The 16,457-nt window shown below is 58.5% G+C and overlaps 2 protein-coding genes across 2 annotated transcripts; both read left to right on the forward strand.

Moving 5' to 3' along the window:
- Positions 1-5,487: 5,487 nt before the first annotated feature.
- Positions 5,488-6,739, forward strand: LOC100686502 (creatine kinase B-type-like). The gene is made up of 4 exons (XM_038544062.1): positions 5,488-5,676; positions 5,871-5,874; positions 6,083-6,268; positions 6,347-6,739. The coding sequence occupies exons 1-4, from the start codon at positions 5,503-5,505 to the stop codon at positions 6,523-6,525; spliced, it is 543 nt and encodes a 180-aa protein (XP_038399990.1). The 5' UTR covers positions 5,488-5,502; the 3' UTR covers positions 6,526-6,739.
- Positions 6,740-12,382: 5,643 nt separating this feature from the next.
- On the forward strand, positions 12,383-16,097 carry LBHD2 (LBH domain containing 2). The gene is made up of 3 exons (XM_038544063.1): positions 12,383-13,076; positions 14,622-14,775; positions 15,764-16,097. Exons 1-3 carry the CDS (start codon positions 12,876-12,878, stop codon positions 15,862-15,864), a joined length of 456 nt encoding a protein of 151 aa, XP_038399991.1. The 5' UTR covers positions 12,383-12,875; the 3' UTR covers positions 15,865-16,097.
- Positions 16,098-16,457: the final 360 nt, after the last annotated feature.

The raw sequence follows: 16,457 nt of genomic DNA on the forward strand, positions 1-16,457 counted from the left end.
GTTCCAGCCAGCCCTCCTTCATGCTGCCTCTAGAGAACCCAGAGGTACTATCAGCTCCCTACCACTGCCAGCCCTGGGAGCTTGCCCACACTTCCCGAGTGGCCCCAGCCCCTGCCCACACCTTGACAAATAGGCCACTTTTTATGCTCCTTTATTTCCCTGCTTTCATGTGCCCCTGCTGGGACTCTGACAGATGCAGTCACAGGTACAGTAATAGTCATTATCACTTTCCTGCAATTAAATAATGAAAACTTGAACTTCCCACCCTAGAAAAATCCATAAATAATGTCTGTGTGATCAGTTAAAAAAATTATGGAGATCCATTCATTCAACCAACCCAAAGCTGCTGAATGCCTGCTATGTACCAGCAGTGCTCTGGGTACCGAGGGTACAGCAGTGAGCCCGAGATGGACACCTGAGCACCCACTCTAGTCCGGGGACAGACCACAGACCAGGGCACAGAGGAGTAGAGAGAATTTTGAAGAGTGGGAAGGGCTTTGAGGAAAGCAGACCCAGCAATGTGATGGGCGGGATGGGGGGAGGCTGCGGCCGAGACATGAGCGGGAAGGAAGCAGCTATGGGACCCCCTCCAGGCAGAGAAAACCCCGGGCACAGGATGGGAATAGAAGGTGGCCAGCGCGGGGTGGCAGGGTGGGGGGCAGGCCCCAACATGCATGGGTGGGCCTCGACCGACTTTCTGCAGCCAGTCCACTTTCCCTGCCTGCTGCTGCCTGGGTCCTGTGGTCGCTGTAACCCTGGTGGTGGTTCCTGAGGTTTCCTGCCACCCAAGTCGCTAGGCCACGGCTCTTCCTGAAGGGTGTTTGTCTTCCTCCTTCTCAACCTCTCAGCTGACAACGTGGAGGACTCTGAAGGTCGGCGGTATGAGCCAGCACCCTGCCAGGATCGGACACATAGAAAGTGCCCGCAGAGACGTGCATGCACGACGGAAGGAGGCTGGGAGCCCAGGGAGGGTGGCGGGCAGGAGGGAGGGGAGGCCAGATGGTCCTCTAGCGAGGGGGCTGCTTCTTGCCTCCTTGGCCTCCTGACACAGGCCTAACTGCAAGTTTGCAAGCCCGGCCCTTCTGACCGCCCCATGCATGTCCTTGCCAGAGACGCCCCATTGCCTCCAGGAATGTTCCCGGCCTCCCAAAGCTCTGAACCGGCAGTGCCCAGCAGCTGCCCATGCGGGATGTTCTGCAGGCTGGGTGAGAGGACCAGACTAGAGGCAGCAGACCGACTGTGACCCCCCAGGTCCTCTAGGGCTGAAAGCGACACAGAGACTCTGCATTGCAGAGGCCGCGAGACATCAGTGAGGTCAGGGGCGTAGCCTGCAGGCGCACTGGGCACGTTCTGCAAGTGGTACTTAGAGATAGTAGCCGCGGACAGTGACGCTGGTGGGAGGTGAGACAAGGGGGCGACCCACACAGCCCGCACCGCCTCCTCCCTGCCCTGCTGGCTCCCTACTGGCAGTCCCACAGGCCCTCAACCATGGCCAGAGGCATCTTCCCAAAGGCTGGCTCTGACCACATCTCTCCCGCTCCAGAGCCTTCCATGGCTCCCCACTGCCTCAGGCATAAATGGGGCCCTCTGGAGCCTCTGGTCTAGGATTTCTGCTCCAGAGCCTACAGCAATACTGAGGGAACTCCTCACTGCCTGGAAGGAGCAGGTGTGCAGGCTGGGCCAAGCAGTCAGGGAGGAGGCGTCCAGAGTCCATGGCGGGGGCAGGGGGGCACCTTGAGGGAGGAGACCAAGGCTTCACAGCAAACACTGGAAACACTCTAAGGGCCCTGTGCATGGCGTTTTGCAGACCGACCCGCTGAGACCTCGGTGAGGCAGGGCCGGGGTGGCCCCCTGTTTCAGGAGAGCCAACTGAGGCTCGGGGAAGTGACGCAGCTGCTGGTAAAAGGCAGAGCCTGCTTCTGGTCGCAGTCACCCTGGCCCACCACGCTGCGTTGCCTTTCCTCCTTCTAAACCAGGCTGGGGTCCCCTCCTGGGAAAAAAGAATAACCCCGGACACTTCTATCCGTCGAGCACTTTCCACGTAGCCTCTTGCTTGTCTGCGCTCAGTCTTGTTCTCCCTACTGAGTGTGTAAGGACACAGAGGCTCCAAGCCACCAAGAGACCCAGCCAGGGTCACCCAGCAAGTCAGTGGCTTTGTCTAAGTCTGTGTGGCCAGTGGAGGCCTGTGGCCAGTGGAGGCCTGAGCAGAGACATCCCCAGGCTGCCAGGCTGACATGTCCTGCCTGGAGTGTGGACCATGAAGAGGCCTAGAAGGGTCAGACTGAGGACACTCCTGTCCCTCTGGCCCCCCCTTCCGCCTTGTGGTTCTCAAAGTGTGGTGCCCCGACCCCACTAGCAGCATCAGTCCCTGGGAACTTGTTCGAAAAGCACGTCAGACTCACTGACCCAGAACCAGTGGAGCAGGGGCCTCCCTATAATTCTGCAGACTCTAGACTGACTCCCAGTTTGCGACCAGGGCCTCTGTTCTGGGCCATCTTGCCCACTAACTGACCCCCACCCCGAAACAGAGGGAGGGAATCCAGGGTGTGGTCATCTTTAGGATGACACCTACTTTGGACACGGCCACAGCTTCACCTGATTGAGTCCAGGGGAAGACCGAACTCATTATCAAATTACCCCTTACCTGCCGAGTGGGTGAAATGCCCCCCACCTCGAGCAGATTAAGGGGTGATTCGCAGAGGGGGCGGACACCGCACTTTACCCCTTTACCATCAGTAGGATCCCTGGTAGCCCAGATCCCGCCCGCTGATTTCAGAGGGTCACCTCCCTAAATCGGATTTGGAGACCCTGAGCGGGTCAGGAAGCCAGATGTCAGGCCCCTCCCTGCAAAGCCGCAACCTGGTCCTTGCTGCCTGTACCCCGCTCCCACGCCATCCTGGCGCCCGCAGAGCGCACCCTCGGGGCACAGGGTTTGGGGGCCTCTGCTCCCACTCAGAGGCGCGCCCCGTGTGGCTGCTGTCGCAGAACACGTTTGGTGAATGTCAAGGGAGAAAACGGTGGCCCAGCCACTAGAGGACCCACGGGGGGTGGGGTGCAGGGGGCAGGACGGACTGGGCGCGGGCCGGATTCGGGGAGTGCCCAGGTCCTACCCGCCCCCCCCCCCCGCCCTCCGCCGATCCCCATGCAGTCCGGGAGCGGGATCCGGGCTGCCAGGCGCCCCCACCTCTCAGCCTGCTCAGCCTCCAGTCTGTTCTCTCCCCCGCACCCCCCGCGCGGAGAGAAGGACTCCAGGGCGGCCTGGGGGCCTGGAAGGCAGGAGGGCGGGAACCCCGAGTCCCCCGCTCAGTTGGGCGCTGTGAGCCCTGGCGCCAGCCGCTTCCCTCTCTGAGCCGGTGCCCGAGCCGGTGCCCATGCCCAGGGCTGCGGTGAGGGCTGGAGGACCCAGTGGCCTGTGGCCGCGGACCCCGGGGTGTGGCCCCTGTGAAGTGGAGGTGCCCCAGAGGGGTGCTCCCCACCTGCTCAGCGCGTACCCAAGTGGCCGCCCGGCCCAGTGAGCAGCAGGTGCGCCCCCTCCGAACCCCAGTGTCACCTCTCGCTCAGCTCTGTGGCCCTGAGCAGGTTCCTGAGCCCTTCTGTGCCTCTGTGTCCTCCACAGGGTGGGATAATAAAGGACCATCCTTCCAGGGTCTCCAGATTAGAGAGCTCGGTGAAGCCCCCAGACAGTGCCTCGTACGCAGGAATGACGGTCCTGCGCTCCAGAACATTGCTGTGTGCGGTTAAGGGGCATCTATTTTAAACCTCACATGTGTTACACAAAGGGGGTCACGGCAGGCACCGCTCATTCACCAGCACTTCCCGGAGAAGGATCTGTCACCACCTCTGTGAACAGGCGCTGTGGCTTAGTGGGGTGGGGATGCGTGGCCATGTGTGGTGAGACCTGGGATCTCCGAGGACAGCCAGCTGGGTCCTGCCCTTTGCTCCCAGCAGTGGGTAGTCCTCTGACGGCTCTAGATGTTAAAACTCTGACACCCAAAAAAATAATAATAAAATAAAATAAAATACTCTGACACCCCACCCTCACCCCACCGCCAGGTGTCCTGCCTACCCTCAGCTTCAGGGAATGGGCTGGGGTGAAGAAGCAGGAAGGGGTGGTGACCACAGTGTCCCCAGGGGTGGGCAGGCGCCGGGTGGGGTGGGCCCAGGCTCTGCTAGCACGAAGCAGGCGGGGTGACGTCTGCGCAGTGACCTCTGCGGGCAGCGTGCCCTGGGACGGCTCTCTTCCTCCCCTGCTGCCCAGGTCAGTTCTGCAGTGGGACCAGCCTCAGGTCCCAGAGCAGCGCCCCCGTCGTCTGCCCCAGCCATGGTCCCCACACTTGGGCTGCCTCTCTCTTCCATCCCCACCTGTCCACCAAAGTCACCTGTCCTTCAGGCCTGAAATCAGGCACCATCACCTCTCAGATCACCCAGCTACAGACCTCAGATGGGCGCGCAGAGTCCCCCAGAACCTGGCGGGCTGAACCCGAGCCCCCGTGCTCCCCTCGCCTGCCCAGTGGAGCTCCTTGAGCGGGGGACCAGTGAGCGCCCCCGGCCTGTGAATTGGGGAGCAAGCCCCTCCCTCTGCCAGTGCACGGAGTGTGGGGCGTGGCCCAGAGCCCAGAGGGCTCCACCTCCTCTTCTCCCTCTCACCCACTCTCTTGAGCCCGGGTAGAGGCTGCAGGTGGCGGCGCTGCGCAGAGAAGGACCGTCACCCATCCCCTCGGCTCCCGGGGGACTGGGAGTCTGCGCCTCCCCCACAGATTCCAGCTGGAGAAACTGACACCAGGAGACAGACTCCAAGCCACCCGAGCGGGCATCGGGCAGTGCCAGCCGAGGGGAGCGAGGCCCCCAGGCGGGTGGTCTGTAGCCTGCCTTTCCCTCATCCATGGGGAGCGGGACGTGGGGAATGGGCGTAGGGATGGATGGGTGTCCCTAGGTCCTTGGGTCGTGTGTGGCCGCCACCTTGCCCGCCATCACGGAGTCCCTGGACCCTAGTGGCCTTAGTCTGTGGGGCTGGGAGGGGTGCTCGAACACCTCTGTGAACACCAAACTCTGACCCCTGCAGCCCAGAAGCGGTGGGCCTGACATCCCTAGTGACACCCTGCCTCTGGTCCCCATTCACGTTGACTCCCTCACACGCTCCCCACCCCTACCCCCCCAGTTCTGCACAGCACAAGTAACCCCCCCCATAATCCCCCCCACACCGCCTTGTCCCAGGGCACACTGCAGGCCACAGGCATGCTGTGGTGGTGGCTGATGGTAATGCTGGTGGCTCATACTACAGACTCTGGGAAGGGTGCTTTGCACTGTGCCTGGCTCCCAGGGACAGCCTCTGTTGGTGTGATTCTCTCATTACAGCATTTTAAAAACTGAAATCGGACTATTTGCTTTAGAGAGAAACATCCTGAAACTTTATGCAGTCAACCAATTTTGAGGGGCCGGAGATTTAGCATTGATGCAAGACAGGTGTAAATCTTATCGAGATGAGACAGTCAGTAGAAGGGGATGGAGGTTTTCTCTAGCAGACTTTTCATCTTAACCATCTCGAGCATCTGGCACAATGACAATAAGACCTTCCTGGTGTGGATCAACGAGGAAGACCACCTGCGGGTCATCTCCATGCAGAAAGGGGGCAACATGAAGGAGGTGTTCACTCGGTTCTGCAACGGCCTCACCCAGGTCAGGCCTGACTGCCCCAAGCTGGGCTGGCACAAGTGGGCTTTGGTGCCAGGGAGGGGGCAGGGCAAGCTCCAGCGCTCCAGAGCTCAGGCAGGGATGTGGGTGTCCCCACCAATTTCCCTCGCTCCAAGGGTCCCAGCTGGTCCCCCCAGCGGGCCTCTCAACCAGGTCTCTCCTCTCTTGTCAACCTCCAGATTGAAACACTTTTCTAATTTTTTTTTAATTTTTTTTTTTTATGATAGTCACAGAGAGAGACAGAGAGAGAGAGAGAGAGGCAGAGACATAGGCAGAGGGAGAAGCAGGCTCCATGCACCGGGAGCCCGACGTGGGATTCGATCCCGGGTATCCAGGATCGCACCCTGGGCCAAAGGCAGCCGCCAAACCGCTGCGCCACCCAGGGATCCCCAAACACTTTTCAAGTCAAAGAATTACGAATTCATGTGGAACCCTCACCTGGGCTACATCCTCACCTGCCCATCCAACCTGGGCACAGGCCTGCGGGCAGGTGTGCACATCAAGCTGCCCCACCTGGGCAAGCACGAGAAGTTCCCGGAGGTGCTCAAGCGGCTGCGGCTTCAGAAACGAGGCACAGGTGAGTGGGACGGGCTGTAGGCAGTCTTCTGTCCGGAGCAGGCCCCCACCCGCCTTGCTGACCTGGTTGTCTCCCCAGGTGGTGTGGACACAGCTGCGGTGGGTGGCGTCTTTGATGTCTCCAACGCAGACCGCCTGGGCTTCTCAGAGGTGGAGCTGGTACAGATGGTGGTGGATGGCGTGAAGCTGCTCATCGAGATGGAGCAGCGGCTGGAGCAGGGCCAGGCCATCGATGACCTTGTGCCTGCCCAGAAGTGAGGCCCCAGCCCGCACCTGCCACCACCACCAGCCCCGCTGCTTCCTAACTTATTGCCCGGGCAGTGCCCGCCATGCACCCCTCTGATGTTCGCCACTTGGCGGCTGAGCCCTTAGCCTCGCTGTAGAGACTTCTGTCGCCCTTGGTAGAGTTTATTTTTGTGATGGCTAAGATGTTGCTGATGCTGAAATAAACTAGGGGTTCGGCCTGCTACCAGTCTCCGAAGAAAAACAAAACAAAACAAAGCATCTGGAGCATTTCAGCCCTTCGCCGGTCCTCTTCTCACCCAGGGAGATCTAGTTAGGCTCCCTAGGACCCAGCGCACAGGGGCTCAGTCCTGGACCTGCCTCTCACAGAGGATCAGCACGTGAGGACAGAGCGCAGGCCGATGGTGCTCTTGTCGCACTTCAGAATATTACATGTTTCAAACTAACACCCAAATGCTGCTGTGTCGCTGCCCTGTCCCGGCGTCCGGGGGTCTGCGGTGTTTTGCCCGAGAAAGGCCGCAAGAGGGCGCGCAGAGCAAACCTTCCTGGACCAGACCCGGGGTTCCATCCCCACTGAGTACCCCCAACCCAGGCAGGCTGTCCTCACCCCGGGAAGCTTTGGAGAGTGTGTGCGCTAAGGAGGTGGTTAAGGGGATAATTCTTGTGTCGCCGCGGCCATCACCGTGGGAGCGTCAGAGACGGTTGGTCCTGACTGCACCGAGTCCGCTCTGTCCTACTACATGGGTCAGGTCCAGGGCCAGAAGGGGGCAAGGCCTCCCAAGGATACCCAGCAAAGGCTGAGCCAGGCCACGTAGCTCCTGCCTCCAGCTCTGTGTGTCTCCTGTGGGGTAGGGCCTGGGGTGGAGGCTGGGGAGGAGGAGGAAAGCAGAGGCTGAAGGTGAAGGCGGGCCCCAAGGCTGACTCTGCAGGCTCACATGTGGGCCTCCAGGCCTGTCTTTAAAGACACTCCCTTGGGGATCCCTGGGTGGCTCAGCTCCAGCGTGATTCTGGAGTCCCCAGATCGCTCCCTGCAGGGAGCCTGGTTCTCCCTCTGCCTGTGTCTCTGCGTCCCACCCCCCCACCATGAATAAATAAAATCCTTAAAAATAAATACATTTACTAAGTTGAATTTTGTTTAAAGAAATAAAAATAGAGGGCAGCCCCGGTGGCGCAGCAGTTTGGTGCCACCTGCAGCCCAGGGCGTGATCCTGGAGACCCTGGATCGAGTCCCGTGTCGGGCTCCCTGCATGGAGCCTGCTTCTCCCTCTGCCTCTCTCTCTCTCTCTCTCTCTCTCTCTATGAATAAATAAAATCTTTAAAAAATAAAAATAAAAATAGAGACACCCCCTGTCCCCAGCCTGCTGCTCCACCACCACCAGAGCTTTTGCCTCAAGGGCCTTCAGCACTTCCTGAGAACCCTGTTAGCAGCAATCCCCAGGAGCTGTGAGGCCCTTGTCAGCTAACACCTTGGATGACAGCTTGCACCCTCATTAACAAGTAGGAAGAGCGATCCCTATCCAAGTGGAAAGTGGCCTTTTGGGAGTTGGGGTGGCATCCCGGGAGCATGCCAGTGCACATTTTCCTGACACAAGGGTGTCTGGGTGGAAGGGTGGTGCAGTTGAAGCCACAGGCGCCACTGTGGCATTGCTGTGTGACTCTAAGGCAAACTCTTGTCCTTCTGGTTCAGGGAGTCTTCAGTGGAGAAGAGTATGAATGAGGGTGTCCTTTCACAGAACTTAGCTGACTGGAATACTTACTTGCCTAAAACCCTCCCAGACCTCCTTCCTGTTATCATCAGGGACTCCTCATCAGGGACCCATCCCTTAGCCAGTATCCCTAATCTTGCATGACCTCTGCCAACCCTCTTTACACCCACATCATCAGGTCTCCCAAACTGCAGCCTCTAAGGCCAGATCAGGCCCCTGTCAATCCTGCTGTGATGTCCCCTCCTGGGCCTTCTCCTGGGAAATTTATGCACAGAGCTCTGCACAGAGCTTATGCACATGGCCAACAGAGGCACCAAGATTTAGACACAACAAACATTTTTTTCAGTGACACTTCACTGTGTAACTTGTTTCTTCTTTTTGGATCATCAGACTGTGAATTCATCAGACTATGAAATTGGATGAGATCTTATTCATCTGGATGATCCTAGAAGCTAGCACTAACGCTGAGTAATACATGTTCAATATTAATATTTATTTAAGATTTTATTTATTCATTCATGAGAGACAGAGAGAGAGGCAGAAACGCGGGCAGAGGGAGAAGCAGGCTTCATGCAGGGAACCCAGTGCGGGACTCGATCCCAGAACTCTGATATCGCGACCCAAGGTAAAGGCAGATGCTCAATTACTGAGCCACCTAGGTGCCCTAATATTAGTATTTATAACAAATGTTTAATTTATGAGTGAGTGGGTGAAAGAATGGTGAGAAGATGAGTGGGTGAGTGAATGATGGAAATGGGTGGTAGAGAGAAGTAAGAAAGGTTAACTATGTGTATGGATAACATAAGGATATAAGGATAATGGATGAATGCATAGCAGAATGATGGATGGATGGAATACTAGATGAATGTGTGGTAGGGGACGAATGACTGGATGGAGAGGTGAATCATGGATGAAAGATGGATGCAATGTGTGTGTGTGTGACATGGATGAATGTATAAATAATGGTTGGATAAGCATGGTAGGCGCTAGATGGTGGATGGATGGAAGATGGTGAATGGTGGATGCCTTTACATAATAGTAATTGGTTAAGGAATGAGCAGATTAGACTATAGGTTGTTGTTGAATGGATGGATGTGGATGCTAAACTGATAGAGTATTGGATCCTGAGAGAATCAATAGATAGAGGATGAATTGCAGGTGGTAGACAATGGATGTTTGGTGGGTGGATGAATCATGGAAGCAAAGAAGGATGGTGGATAAATAAAGTGGATGACTGTGACGGATCTATCCATAGAGAATGGATGGATCAATGGCAGATAAACACGAATGGATATATGATTGATGGATAGATCATGATGGTGTAGAGGGGGCTGAATGGTGTGTGAATGGAAGGAGAGATGACAAATAAATGAATAGTTGCTGGGTCAATGGATAGTGGTTTGTGTACTGTGAAAGTGTAGATGGGAGGTGAGTGGTGAATAAATAATGAATGGGTGGATCCTGGAGAGCTAGATGATGATTAGGGGATGGATGGATGATAATTAAATGACAGATGGCTATATCTTGGGAAATGGATGCATGAAAGGTGATTGGTGAAGCGGAAGATGGTGGAGAGATAGTGGATGAATGGTATATGGTGAGTGGTGTATGGTAAATGCATGGTTTAATGTGTAGGTGGAGGAAGATCGACACATGGCAAGGGGATGGTGAATGGATAATGAATGAATATGGATATTAAACAGGTAGTGAGTAATGGGTGGGAGTTGATGCAGAGATGATAAACGGATGGATCATGGATGTATTGTAATGGTGGATATTTATCGTGGATGAATGCTTGTTGCTATCTCTCTACTCTATCTCCAGCATCCAGCTCCTAGAACAATAGTTGGCTCATAGAAGGCGCTCAATAAATTTTCTAGAATGGATAAATACGGATGGGTGGTAGATGATAACTGAATGGGTTTTGGATGAGTAGCAAATTATGGCTGGATGATGGATAGGTGGATAGAGGATATTGTGAGATAGACGATGAAGATATGTGATGGGTAGGGATAAGAGTAGGGTGGATGGTAGATGGTTAGTGAGTGGATGGGTGGCAGGTTGTAGTTCATAGAAGTATGAATGGAGGAGTGATGGTGAGTGATTGATACTGAATTGTAGATGGAAGAATTGTGGCTGATTGGAGAGATGGAGGCTAGTGGATAAGTCCACATAAGTGGGCAGTAGATAAATGATAGATTGGTTAATGACAACCAGACATATGATGGATGGATAAATGAATGATGGATGGTTGTTAAATATTGATGGAAAATGGTTAGATAGTGAACGGGGGGTGGATAGGTGGTAGATGGATGAATGGTGAATTAATGTTGGACTGATGGGTATTTTCGTAGTGTACAGTTGCCTGGTAAACGGTGTGGGTGGTGAATGGATGGATGCATGACTGATGGATGGAGGTTGGATCGTGGGTAATGGCTGGGGTTGGATGGTAAATGACTGTGGGGTGGTGGTTGGATAGTGACTGGTTGGTAGAAGATACATGAATAGGGGGTGCATGGTAGGTGACGGTTGGATGAGTGGATGCTGAATGGTGGACCGTGGATGTTGGCTGGAAGCTGGTTGTTAGATAACCGATGGTGGGTGTTAGATGCTGGATGGTGGAAGGGTGGGGAATTACGTGGATCAGAGGCTATGCAACCCGGCCTCAGGTGCCAGGTTTGGACACTAGACTGAAAGAAACTGCCCCAGGACTCTTTTGTTCCTTTTTGGGAATGGGATTGGGGATGAAGATGGGAGGAAGTGGTGCAGTCACACACACACACACACACACACACACACACACACACACACACACACATGCCCTCACCACATTGGCCATCCCACTTGGGTCTTTTCCTTCTCTTCACTCCTTCAAATTGGAGGGTGTCCTTTTTCCACGTATCTGGCCACACCGAATTCTGACACTTCCCCCCAATTCCTGAACCTCCAACCTGAGGCCTGGAGTCTCTAGGGACCGAGATCATGAGGTTTGGTCACAGGGAGGCTACTGGTGGCAGGGAAGTGCGCGCGCGGGTGGAGGGGGGGGAGCGGGGCGGGGGCAGGGGGCGGGGGGAACCCAGGCTGGCAGCTCCCAGCAGCTCGGTGACCCAGCGAGCAGCCAGCACGGGAGGGTGAGTGTGAGCGAGGCGCCCCCTCCCCACCCTGGTCCCAGCCGCGGCCCCCACCCCGTGCGCCCTGGCAGCCGGTGCCCCGTGGCTGGAGCGCAGGAAGGCGGAGGTTTGGGGGGCTTGACCCCAGCTCTCAGGGGAAAGAGGAGTGCGTGGGCGCCGCGCTTTGGGCGAGAACTGGGGGGGGGGCTGTACGCCGCGCACCTGGCCTGCACACCTGGGCGCCTTTGAAGGTGTGGGTGGTGGGAGCCCCTGATGGGCGAATGGACTCGGGCGGGCGCCGGGCAGCGGGAGGCAGCCCTTAGAGACCTGCTGCTGCCTGCCTGGCTCTGTCTCTCTCTTCTCTTTCTCTATCCCTCTGCCCCTCGTCTCCCTCCCTCCATCTGATCCCTCTGGGTCTGTTTCCCCCTTCTCTCTCCAGTCCTGTCACCTCTGGTTTGTCTCTGTGGCTGGTTTTTCTGCCTTCCCTCTGGGCTCTTTCTGGAATCTGTGTGGGTCTCTGGGTCCGGTCTCCTGGTCTCTGTCCTGGCCGCTCCGGCTCTGGCTGAGGTTCTGTGTCCTGGGAGGAGATTGGGGCGGGGGTGGGGGAATGGGGGGCTCCTATGGAAGGTCTGAGGAGGGAGCATCCAATCCGAGAGGGAGGGTAGGGCTGGCTTTCTCCAGCTCTGGGATTGGGTGGAGGCATCTGGCCCCCTCCCGGCCTTCCCTGGGTCTCAGCAGGACCTGAACCAAACTGAGCTGGGTTTGGGTGAAAGAAAGCTGGGATCCCAGAATAGCAACCCTCCCCCTTTGCTGGGTGCCCACAGGACCCCCACCCCCACTACCCACAAGGCCTCCCAGGCATCCTGTCCTCCAGGTTGGTGCTGTCCCTCTGCCTGGCTCCTTCCCAGCGCTCCCTGCGGCCTCCCAGCCAGCGCCAAAGTTAGACATCGGCCTCCAGACCCCACCCCCACTCCTGCCTCTGGCCAAGTGCAGGTGGAGAGTTCAAGGCCGGGGCTTCCGAGACCCGCCAGGGCCTCTCTTCCCAGAGCTCTTGCCCGGCTGTCCGGCTGGCTCCCTTGCCCTTGCGCTGGCCTGGGCGGACATGGCCAAGTGCAGGCGGGATGCTGGTTTCCACTTGGCTGTGGGTAGAGAGGGCCCCGTCTCGAGTGTGTGGGGGGTGTCTGCTCTCGGAGACGACCTGGCCATCTTTGCCTCTGGCTGACTTGAACCTGACTCACGCTGCCCCCAGCCTCCTGGCTCAGAAACCTTTTCCCTGATCCCGGTCCCTGATCTCTGTGCCCTCCCGTAGCCGTTCCCTGTCCCAGAAGATCCTCTCCTCCCCCCTGGCCTGGCTGCCTCCTGCTCAGCCCTGGGCCTCAGATCAGCAGGAAGCCTTCACAGGTCTTAAGGCTGAGTGGGCTTCTCCGATCCGCCTCTGCCCTTCTGCAACCCTGGGCATGTTGTGCGGTGCCCATCTAGTGCCCCCCGCCCCGATGGTGGGTTTGGGCAGGGAGCCGTGGTGAGAGAAGTCCAGCTGAAGCAGTGGGCAATGGGCCCAGGGTCGGGTTGGTACAGGCTGGAGCAGTCTGAAGCTTCCAGAAGGAGAGTGGACTCTAACATCTGTCCCACGGCAGACACCTTGTTTCTCCCCGTCTTCATGCACCCCAACAGCGGCAACAGCATGACTACCCCCCAGCCTGCCATGCCAGAGATAAGCCCAGCTGAGGAGGCTGGAGGCCCAGCAGGAAAGGTATGTAGTTGGGGCCCTGGGGTCTGCCAGCCATGGGGACAGGGGAAAGACAGCCTCAAGCCGTGGCCCATGAGTTGAGGCATGCCTCAGTTTACCCATCTGTGTGAGAGAGGTGGTCGCTCCTCTATAGAAGTCTGGTGCATAAAGCAATTGAAGGCCGAGCCTCCCTGGCTTTCTCAGCACCCCTTCTGGACCTCCAGGACTCCAGGGTTCACGCCCCAAAGCAGTTGGCTCTCTGCTGGCTGAGGCAGTGCCACAGCCCCCTGGCCTAGGCCCCTAGTTTTTTGGGGGCGGTGTTGATACTGCCAAAAATAAGGCCTCTACACGAGGGGTGCAGTCTTGATGCTGTGAGTTCTAGAGCTGGGACATTGTCATTGTTGGCCGTGCTGGAGGGCAGTGGGGCTGGAGGGGGGAAGCAGCCCAGAGTCACAGAGAGGGGTCAGCCTCCCTGGCAAGACAGATGGATGGCAAGCCCTGCTGGCCTGGACCTCCCCCAACCCAACCCCGTGGCACACTCTGGGCAGAGGAGCATCTCTGGCTGGGGGTCAGCAGGCCTTCGAGGAGGAGGACAGGAAGGAGAGTGGCCGGGGGGTGGAGTTCCAGGAGAAAGGAGCCCCTGGGCTGGCAGTGTGCGCAGGAGGAGCCAGGATGGTCCAGGGGTTGGGAGCATGGCGAGGTCCCTGCTCTGCTGTTCCTCTGATTCCACAGGAGTCACAGCCCCATGAGGTCAACTGCTGTACTTGGTCAAAATGCTGATTCCTGGGCCCCCCATCCAGGAATGTGCATTTAAACACATGTCCAGATGTTTCTGCGGCCGCGTTCAGGGCCGTGTAGCACAATCCCGCAGCTGAGTGCCTCCTCAGGGAGCCAGGCAGCAGGCAACTCTCCTACATCAAGGAGTTGCGAGGCGGGGGGCAAAGTCAGGGACCTGGGGCAGGGCAGGCGTCAGTGCTGCCGTGACATTAGGGCCAGCAGGCTGTGTGGCGACAGTGGCAGCTTGGGCCTCTACCTCGGAAGGCCTTGAATGGGAGGTGGAGACACTGAGGGCACCCGGCTGGCTTGGGGAGGCAGCCCCCGCACACTCCTGTGGGCACCGAACAATGAGCCCAGAGCAAGCCCAGAGAGCCTGGGGTTGCCATGGTAACAGCTTCCCAGCTCTTTGGAGCTGGGGAGGAGACCAAGGGCCCAGCAAAGGCGACCCCAGGAAGGGGCTGCGCAGGATCTGGGGGACAGTGGTGGTGCACAGGAGCGCGGGGCTCACTCACAGTGTCGCCTCTTGGGCCTCAGGCTCCTGTCTGTGAAATGGGCCTAAGGGCTGAGCCCAGATGGGTCCTTTGGTGCTCCAGGTGCTGAGTGCTCCAGCCCCAGTGGTGGGATGGGGAGGGGGCACCTGCACCCCTTTACCCCCTCCACATGTTCTCTCCTGCCCTGAAGCTTGGGCAGGGAGGGCCCCAATCCTCCCAGTGAACAGAGTGCAGGACGGGTGTGGGGGGAGCAGGGAGCCCAGGGCTTGGCGCCGCCCTGACCCCTGCCCACCCCCTGCAGGCTGCGGTAGGTGCCCGGGAGAAGGGCCCTCGGCTGGGCCAGCGGCTGCCCTCCATTGTGGTGGAGTCCAGCGAGGTGGGCTCTGTGGAGAGTGGGGAGCTGCGTTGGCCCCCTGAGGGCGCCCTGAGGGGGCCAGCCCAGAGCCAGGCTGCTGGTGAGTGAGGGGCTGCCTATGGGGGTGCAGAAGCAGGGGCTCCTCCCGCCCACTCCTGCAAGCAGGGCCCTCCACCCCTGCAGCCCGGGCACACATCACCCCCATTTGCTCACCCTCTGAGCCTCTGCTTGGGCACTGGGAGCCTCTTGGCCTCCACCCTCCTCTGTCCCATGCCCCCTCCCCTCGGCACGTGAGGACCCCATCCACCGAGGGGCCTGCGAGGTGCCCACTAAGGGTGCTGGACACAGGATTACCCGCTCCCGCTCAGTTCCTCATCCTCTTCTTTCCCTCCCCATTCATTGCCTTGGGAGCAAGTGTATGTTCAAAGGGCCTAAGAAAGTTGAGGGGGGCTGGCGAGCAGGCCCGGCCCAGGTGCCCATGAGATGAGGAGATGGGCCAGCCTGGTGGCAGGCTCCTGTGCTGCCCAAGGAAGCTTCTGGGAGCAGGAGGATGTGTGGGCAGGAGAGGGGTCTCCCAGAGGCCAGGCGTGGGGCATGGGACAGGCAGCAGGCTGGGCAACAGGGACCTCCGTGGGGGGCACATGAGGAGTGAGCTGTGCCCTGGGAAGCTTCGTCCCCTGGGAAGTGTGTCTCCTGAAGAGGCAATGAACTTGGCCTCCACTGGGGCCCCTAGCACCCTGCCTGCCCTCTGCCCCTCCTCAGATGTCAGCCCCCCGGCAGCTTGGGCACAGAAGCGGCCTGTCCGGGCCATAGCCCTTACCTTTTCCCAAAGCCTCCTCAACACCTCCCTTCCATCCGGGCACCGGCCCTTGGGCAGCACTGGAACTCAGGCTCTGGGGAGGGTCTCTGGGTCTGCCCTGGTCTTCTCGCCAACCTGCCACCTCCTTGCTCTAATAGACATGCCAGGGGAGGGGGTACTCCCACCCCTGGACCCCACATGCCTGGCTGAAGCACCCCCCCACCCCATTTCCTTGCAAGCCTGTCAGAAATGCAGCCCCACTGACATGGAGGTCTTTGTGTCTCTGCAGCCTCCTCACCGAGTGGGCCGGGGGTACCAGGGAAGGCTCCGGATGATGCTGGCAGTCAGCATGCCAGCAGCAAGGCGCAGGCCCGCCAGACCCCCCAGTGAGAGGACAGAGCCGTGGTCGGATTCTGCTGGGGGTGGGGAAGGTCCTGCCAACCCTGCCCCTGCTCGCTGACAGCTGAGAGGGCCTCAGCCCCAGGGAGCAAGGAGAGCCGGGCTACTGCCTCCTGCTCACGGGGCCTGGCAGGGACCACAGGCCTGCCCTCTCCCACCTGCAGCCCAGGGTCTGGATCACACCTCCCTTGTCCTGTGATTTGAAGCAGAAATAAAGGCTCTTCCTGGTGGTTGGTGGGTTGCTAGGGACTCAAGGGGCTGGGGGTAATTTCGGTTTGGCCATGGCTTTCCAGACAAGGCCCTTGACTTGGAGCCCAGGCTGAGCAGGCCAGAGTGCCAAGTGAGCGCCCACTCAGGTGTTGTACACTGGGGGCAGGGGCGGGGGTAGCTGGTGGGGCTGCTCAGGGGCCAGCAGCTCTGTCTGGGGCCTTCTGCTCTGCTCTGCTTGCCTCAACCAGGACCGCCCAAGGCAGGAGCAGCTTCCTCCGGGTGGCCTCCTACCTCTCCTTGGGGCCTCCAGCTCTGGCTCTGTCACGCCCCTCCTCCCTGGGTGCATAGGGCCCAGGAATGGCCCATGGGATGGG

Source organism: Canis lupus, chromosome 8 (assembly GCF_011100685.1).
Source record: "Canis lupus familiaris isolate Mischka breed German Shepherd chromosome 8, alternate assembly UU_Cfam_GSD_1.0, whole genome shotgun sequence".
In the NCBI taxonomy this organism is placed as follows: Eukaryota; Metazoa; Chordata; class Mammalia; order Carnivora; family Canidae; genus Canis; species Canis lupus.